General features: G+C 60.2%; 1 protein-coding gene and 1 long non-coding RNA gene across 2 annotated transcripts in view; one reads left to right on the top strand and one right to left on the bottom strand.

The window, feature by feature from the left end:
* The first annotated feature begins 3,197 nt into the window (after positions 1-3,197).
* Positions 3,198-5,979, top strand: LOC102497381 (uncharacterized). Its single transcript, XR_334583.2, has 3 exons — positions 3,198-3,349; positions 4,246-4,983; positions 5,752-5,979. It is a non-coding gene; the product is annotated as an uncharacterized LOC102497381 (long non-coding RNA).
* A 34-nt stretch (positions 5,980-6,013) lies between these two features.
* LRIT1 (leucine rich repeat, Ig-like and transmembrane domains 1) overlaps positions 6,014-7,923 on the bottom strand; it is a 13,869-nt gene continuing 11,959 nt past the window's right edge. The window contains 2 exon segments of the mRNA XM_006148718.2: positions 6,014-6,775; positions 6,777-7,005. Of these exon segments, the coding sequence (XP_006148780.2) occupies positions 6,025-6,775; positions 6,777-7,005 (980 nt within the window). The 3' untranslated portion in view covers positions 6,014-6,024.

Here is a 7,923-nt window from a genome sequence, read left to right on the forward strand (position 1 = left end):
ATGAGGTAGGAGCCAAGCTGTGATAAACCCTGCCCATGGGGCTTCTCTCTAGCTGACGCTTCTTAGTCTTGAGATCCTTGGAATGTCCTGGAGCACTGAGTCTCGGTTCCCTCTCTGAGGTGAGAATACTAGTAAATGCCTCAGAGTGGTCTTGGGAAATGTTGAGATGATGTGAAATGGAGTGCACCATGGAAGCCCAGTAATTCACCTCCCACACCGACAGGCTCCCAGAGACCAAGGCCCTTTCAGACGCACACTGACAGGCTGGGGGCTCCCCTACAACTCGTGGTACACATTAAACCCTACAAAAAGGCCTCCGTGAAGAACATCCGCTTAGGAGCTAACCAGTGAGGGGGAAGTGGGTCACCAGCTAAGCTGATTACCACCCAAGCCAGATATATTTGCCGGAGTCTCAGGTAATCTAACTCCTCACTCAGACAAGGAGCATCCAGTGGCCATGGAGATTTGGTGAACATGAGAAGGTCCTGCCAGATCCCCCCTCTGCTCAGCCACCAGGAGTGCCTGGCCCAGGTCACCCTTCCTGAGGTAGCCCATGTCCAGGGACTGAGGCTGGCCTGGTAGGGGACAACTCTGACAGGCCATTCTAACTTGAGTCCTCTGCCAGACTCGCCAAGATGTTTTCAGTCATGCTCCATGAAAGCACATGGTCTAACTTTCTGCTGTCACGGACCCCTAGTGAGGCCTTCCCTGCAGTTTTCTCCCTCCACCCTGCGGCCTCTTCCAAGGTACCCAGCTCTCCCCAACTTTCTGACAACTCCACCCAGGTTTGCTGACAGCTCGTGACAGCCACCCACTGACACGCGATCTCTGACATCGTGGAGACCACCTCTCACGGTCCCCTCTCCTCTCCTGACCACCAGCCTGTGGCCCCCTTTTGTCAAGTGGGCATGGAGAGTCCCTGTATGGGGTGAAGACAGGGGCCGGACAGTAACGACAGCTCACGTCACGTTACTTACCCTAAATGAGTTGGGGGAAGTGCAGTCCTTACACTGAGGAGCTCTCACAGAGGGGCAGGTCTGGGACCATGCCGTCCCCTCCCCTCCTGCAGGGCGCTTTAGGAACGTGGCTCCCAGGGCTCGTGGTAGGGGCCGTGTGGTGGGAAAGCCAGGGCCGTGCTTGTGAGACCGGAGACGTAACTGGCTGCCCGGCGTCTTGGAGAGAACTGTTGGTGTCCTGCGGATCCCTTCGGGATGTGTCACCTACGTCTCCGACCACAGTGGGGTTTGGGCGGTTCACTGGGAGCCCTGCAGGGAGCAGGCACGCTGCTCTTCATTCTCATGCTAGGGCTCCCTCCAGCCCTGCCTCAGCTGTCGGCCATGTCTGGGTGGGCCTGGGTCCCCTGTGCTCTTGTGGGTGGTGGTGGACGGCCACCACAGAAGACCACATTTCCAAGCCCCCTTGAGACAGGCGGGCCTGTGCCTTTGTCCTGGTAATGAGATGCTACAGGAAATGGTGCCTGAAAAGCCCGGTTCCCCAGCGTCTCCTCTTCCTTGGGGGGCGACCAATGACACTGCAGAGGTGTGGCCTGCACTGGGTGGGGTCCGCGAGGGCACAGGTGTGACAGAGCCCTCCCTCCAGCCCCGTTTCCCACTGACGAGCACTCTGCGAGGGCAGGGATCTATGTTTATGGGCAAAGGTACCATAACGTAGGAATTGTGACCAGCACCAGCCTCACCAAGCCGGACCACGTGACTTCGCACATAAATAAAACGCTCAGTACCTGTGAGTTCGTTTTGTCTTTACTCGATTACGTCATAGCTAAGACAGACACGTCCACCTCCTGACCCGGGTGGAGCGCTTGCCGAGGCCTAGGTGGGCAGTCCAGGTGGCTGGCCCACGTCCGCTTCCAGGATGCGTCCCGAGATTCTCCTTCCACACCCTGCGACTCAGGCTCCTGTGATCAGCGACATCGGACCTGCCTTGTGCCTGGTCAGGAAGGGTGGAACCACAGCGGTCAGAAAAGGACGCGAAGGAGACGCCGCGGCCAGCCAACCTCCACACGAGACTTCCAGGGCCGCGTGCTGTGTGGGCCACGTGCTGTGGGCGCCCCGTGCTATGGGGCTGTGTGCTGTGCGGGCCGCGTGCTGTGGGCTGCGTGCTGTGGGCCATGTGCTGTGTGGGCCATGTGCTTGCTGTGGGCACCGCGTGCTGTGGGCGCCCCGTGCTATGGGGCTGTGTGCTGTGCGGGCCGCGTGCTGTGGGCTGCGTGCTGTGGGCCATGTGCTGTGTGGGCCATGTGCTTGCTGTGGGCACCGCGTGCTGTGGGCGCCCCGTGCTATGGGGCTGTGTGCTGTGCGGGCCGCGTGCTGTGGGCTGCGTGCTGTGGGCCATGTGCTGTGTGGGCCATGTGCTTGCTGTGGGCACCGCGTGCTGTGGGCGCCCCGTGCTATGGGGCTGTGTGCTGTGCGGGCCGCGTGCTGTGGGCTGCGTGCTGTGGGCCATGTGCTGTGTGGGCCATGTGCTTGCTGTGGGCACCGCGTGCTGTGGGCGCCCCGTGCTATGGGGCTGTGTGCTGTGCGGGCCGCGTGCTGTGGGCTGCGTGCTGTGGGCCATGTGCTGTGTGGGCCATGTGCTTGCTGTGGGCACCGCGTGCTGTGGGCGCCCCGTGCTATGGGGCTGTGTGCTGTGCGGGCCGCGTGCTGTGGGCTGCGTGCTGTGGGCCATGTGCTGTGTGGGCCATGTGCTTGCTGTGGGCACCGCGTGCTGTGGGCGCCCCGTGCTATGGGGCTGTGTGCTGTGTGGGCCACATGCTGTGGGGCACCGCGTGCTGTGGGCGCCCTGTGCTGTGTGGCTGCGTGCTGTGGGCCACGTGCTGTGGGCGCCCCTGCGAGGGTGGCCACTCGGTGCTTCTCCAGCCGCAGAGAGACCCTAGTGAGTCTCTGGGAAGCCCGATCTCTCAGCACTACACCCTCCTACACCCTCCTCTCCCTCTGCCTCCCTCCCTCCCCACCTCCCCCACCACAATATTTATCAGTTCTGGATAAATATTGACAAACTCTTCCTTGCTTTCAAGTTCCTGATTTTCTCCAAACCAGTTTCATGGCTGGATATTAGTTGTCTTTAGCCAAATAATTGCTCAGACAATCATTTGAAGACAATCTTTATTTAACTTTATTTCTTTTTTTTATTCCAGAAGGTATGTGCATGAGAGAGAGTAAGAGAGAGAGAGAGAACGGGTGAGAAGAAGAGGAGGAGGAAGGAAGCATGCCAATGGGGACTGGCCACGCCGTAACCCTCTTCTTTCAGTTCTCCATCCCGTCAGGGCCCTGGGCACACACATAACCATGGCGTGTTTTTTCAAGCTAACAGAGCTGCGACTCAAGCCCAGGTAGGCCACATGGGATCTGGCTTCCTCTGACAGCATCTGACCACTGAGCTACGGGGCCAGTCCTAGTTTATTTATTTCCGAAAAGATGAGAGAGAGAGAGGAACCCCAATAAGGTCCCGTCATGCCCCAAACCCCGAGCCCTCCAGCCAGTCAAGACTGTGGTCGCACACATGCCCGAAGAGATTCAGGCCACGCAGGATCTGTGCCGTGGCCGGCCAGACAGTGCCAGCCCTGCAGAGCAGCACACTGCACCTGCACCCTGCAGCGGGCCCACAGACCCTGTCCTGGTCATTTCAGCAGACGGCTCCCTTTGCCTACTGCTCCCTGTCCTCACTTTGGGAGTGACTGTCACAGTTGTACAGCAAGTGATTAGAACTGAGATGCAGGTCTCCAAAGACATAGCAGAAACATCTTTACAAATCCAGGTGAGGGTCTGCCCAACTGCAGCAGGACCGGGTCCAGCCTGCCACCTGTTCTTTTTTTTTTTTTTTCTTTTTTGGAGAGGTTTTCGCTATAGGGCGCGTGAGCTCGCCAGACAGACAGAGAGAGACATAGAGACAGAAAGCGAGAAATCACCCCCCAGGGGGGATGGTCAAGCTGCAATCCCTTCTCCTCCATTCTCCTCTCGGGATCTTGGGCACGCACACACATGCGCCCGGCATGAGTTTTAAGCCACCGGGTCCGGGATGCGAACCGCGGTCGGCTCTGTGAGAGTCCATAGCCATTACGTAATGCTAACTGCTGGTTCCCACCACCTCTTTTTGTGAATGACATTTTACTGGAACACATCCAGGCCCATTAACTTATCTACTGTCTGTAGCTGCCTCTGCACCCCATCCTCAGAGCTGAGTAGCAGTAACAGAGCGTACAATGTGGACTCTCTGCCATTCCTTTAGAAATGTGCTGACCTCGATGGACTCAGTGTCATCACCACCTTTCAGCCAGTAAGTCCTCCTGCAGCCCACAGGTGCGAGACGCTCCCTCCAGGTGATGGTGGAAAACGTCCAGCAGAGAACCGCCACGCCCGTGTGCACGGTTCTGATGCCAGGTCTCGGAGGCTCAATAAAGAAAATGAGAAGAAAGTGCCGTTTCTAGAAAGGACCAGGGGAGGACTGCATTGCGGAAGTCAGTGCTGCATGGAGACTCGGCCTGGCACAAAGTTGCCCAGGAGCTGGATTCCAAGAGAGCCATCGCCCTGGCAAGGCGTCGATTTTCAGCCCCCAGCATTCCCTCCTGTGAAGTCCAGTGGCCCAGCCCCGGCAGTTGTCGTGAACATCAGCGCGTCATGAGAACACGGGGGGCAGAGTCTAAATGGGGGACGATAGATTAGAAATCACGGTGTCACGCTGGCTTCTGTCTGATAAATGTCCAACGTGGCGTGGACCTCTCATGCAGCACTAGCAAAACCGTTTCCTTGGACCACTCTTTGTCCCCAGTGTCCTTGTTGCACTCCGAGGCAGCAGCAGCCTGGTGCTCCCCTCTGCGAGCTCAGCCCTGTAGACAAGGAACGGACCGAGCCTTCTGCTGGAACATTCCCTTCTCCTGTGCAGAGACCACATCTCCGTGGCTTCCCAGCACATGGACAGGAGTCCTCTTCTGAAGTGGCTTGCTGAGCGACACCGTCAGGAGCCCAGGTAAGCCTGGGCAAGGATCACAGGTTGCTCCAGGGTGCGCAGGGTGCCGGGCAGCCGAGGGTGTGCTGGCACTCTCCAGGTAGGGTCTCAGATTCCTCAGCCTGATACTCAGGGCAAATGGGCAGTGGTCCCTTGGGCGGCATCCACACCGCTGGACTTTACTGAAAACCAAATGATTTTCTCCAGGCGGAAAAGCACTCAGAGAACAAGTGCTAGAATTCAGTGAGGCCACTGTGTGTGTGAGAGAGACAGAGACAGAGACGGAGCACACGCTAATGCACAGAGCACTGTGTGGGTGCTATGCCTTAGCATGGATGCAGTCAGCATGCAGGACAGGAGAGTGAGGATGGCGCTGGCCACAGAGCAGCCCCGCCGCCCAGCCGTGCTCTTGCAGGCCATGTGGTAGATCAGCCCACTTCTCGGCAAATATTTCCTGCCCTCTCCATCGCCTCCATGGGAGAAATGTCCTTGTCTGCCCTCTTGAAGTTGGGTTTGGCCATGAGACGTGCTTTGGCAGGTACAAAATGGGCAGAGGTGGCAGGGTGCCAGTCCTGGACTAAGAGCTTAAGAGGCCTCACATGATTTCGCTCATTCCTCTGATACCATCTGACCCACCATGAGAGAAGCCTCCAGCAGCCCTTGCCACTCTCCAACCCTGGCCCTAAGTGGGATGCACAGAGCAGGGACGCTGCAGCCCACACACCCAAGAGTGTTAAAATAAGTGTGTGTTGTGTACCGTTGTGATTGTGCTTTTTATTTGTTACACAGCAAAAACTGACTGATACAGGCAAGTTACTCAGCCCCCATTTTCTTGGCGAGAAGAGCAGTGGCTGCTGCAAATGGCTGTGAGAATTAAACGGGTTCATGCATATAAAGCACTTAGACACTCCCTGGCACGCAGCAAGTGCTTGGTAACTGGGCTGTGTGTCAGCGTTCGCAGGTGCCCACGCAAGGAAGGACCGGCGAGCATGCGCCCATGCGTGAGGAGCACGGATGGTCGCGGAGGGAGAGCGCGGGCAGGCGCAAGTGGAGGATGGCTGCTCAGCAGAAGTACTCATTGATCGGCCTGCCCTGCACGATGCGCCGGGCCCCGCTGACCCCCGGCGCCTGCGAGTCCATGCTGGACCGGGCCGAGAGGAGCCTGTCGACCTCGCTGAGGCTGTGCGGGGTCAGCACCTCCAGGCGGTCCTGGCTGCGGCCCAGCCTCTCCAGACTGACGTGCCCGTGGGCCGCCCCGGAGCCCCGGGTGCGGTGCCGGCGGCAGCGCCTCCGCAGGGCACTGCAGCAGACGAGCAGCGTGAGCGGCACGGCGATGACCGCGGCCACGCTCACCCCCACCACGTTGATGAGCTGCTGCGTGTGGCCAGCGTCCACCACCTCGTCGGTGGAGAAGATGACGCACTGCTCCTTGCGGGGCAGCAGGCCCCGCGCGCACACGCACGCCACGTACTTGGTCTTGGGCGCCAACCCGTCCAGGGTGATCCTCGTCTTTCCGGGCCGCACGTTCACACGCCGCAGGCTGCGCTGCCCGAAGACGCCATAGAGCACGCTGAGGGCTGTGGCGTTCGCGGCCTGGGGCACCTTCCACGCCAGCGTCGCGCTGTGGTAAGTGTCCCCCACCACCTTGAGGGACCGCACCGTCCGGCCCTCCTGGGGGCCCGCCTGCCCGTTTGGCTCCGGGCCCGGCACATCCATCTGGAAGAGCTGCAGGGCCGGCCCCTCCTCGGCGCGGGGCACAGCAGGCCCGGTGGGCAGTGCGGCCGGCCCGCGCCTCGCCGGTGCCCGCAGGCTTGTGGTGGGCAGCGGCTGCGCCCCCCTCGCCTGTCCGGGCCCAGAGCGCCTCGGGGCTCCCGCTGAGCTCTCCGGAAGTCTGGGGCTCAGTGACAGTCAGGGAGATGAGGGTCTCAGCGGCCCCCAGGAAGTTCTTGGCCTGGCAGACGTAGTCCCCAGAGTCCAGGTAGGACACCGCGGGCAGGTCCAGCAGAGCCCAGCTCATGCCATCTCTGGAGACTTCCCGGCGCTCTGGGGGAGAGAGCGTAAGTGGGCCATGCAGCCTGCAGGCCAGGCTGTCCCTTGCACTCCTGCCAAGACCTGGCCACCCCAGGGAGCACTGGCCTCATGCCAGTGTCTCAGAGCCACAGAATCGAGGTGGCCTCAAGTGCGGGAGCCCCTAGAGCCACAGCTTGATGAAGGACCAAGAATGACCTGCCTTCTCACTCTGAGAGGTTCAAGCCGAGTTCTCAGGGCCCTGGGGGCTACAGAGGTGAGCCCACGGGTGCAGCAGGCAGGCCGCTTCCAGGCTGAGCAGGCCAGGGGTGAACGTGGGCACCCTGCCCAGGCTCCTGCCCCTCCAGCGCATGCTCTGGGCCTTCCTGTCTCACACTGCAGCTCCTTAGGCAGTTTTGTTCGCTAGTTGGTTTCAGTCCCACCCACCTAGGGCAGCGGTTGCCAGAGGCTGAGGGAGAGCAGAAGCAGCTGGAAGGTACGCAGCTTTCCTGCTGGGTGCCAAGAGGTCATGTGACGTCTGCCTGTGGGTGGCCACCTCTCCCCACCACGACAGACCAGCCTCAGGCCTGCCCAGGTGCAGAAGCAGGACAGGCTGCGTGGTCAGCTGGGTGCTACTGGGCCCCGCTCCTTCTCACCAGCCATTGGTGTCCGCCAAGCCCGAAGCCCAGAGCCTCAGTCTGGTTAGGTGTGGCGTGCGGAATGCCACGGCTGCCGGCTGCCCTTGAATACCAAACACGCTCAGCACAGAGCCAGACCTGCACGAGGACTAAACCACGTGCCTGTGTGAGAATCACTCCTGCTGGCATCGGCTCGGCATTTACACCGGGAACCTCGGCGGTAGGGTTACATGCGCTAAGAGAAAGTCTCCTACCAAAAAGACCACGTGTGTTCTTCTGGGGGGGGGGGGCGCGTCTGGGGCCGGGGGGGGGGGGT

The sequence above is a fragment of the Tupaia chinensis genome, unplaced genomic scaffold (genome assembly GCF_000334495.1).
Source record: "Tupaia chinensis unplaced genomic scaffold, TupChi_1.0 Scaffold000240_1, whole genome shotgun sequence".
In the NCBI taxonomy this organism is placed as follows: Eukaryota; Metazoa; Chordata; class Mammalia; order Scandentia; family Tupaiidae; genus Tupaia; species Tupaia belangeri.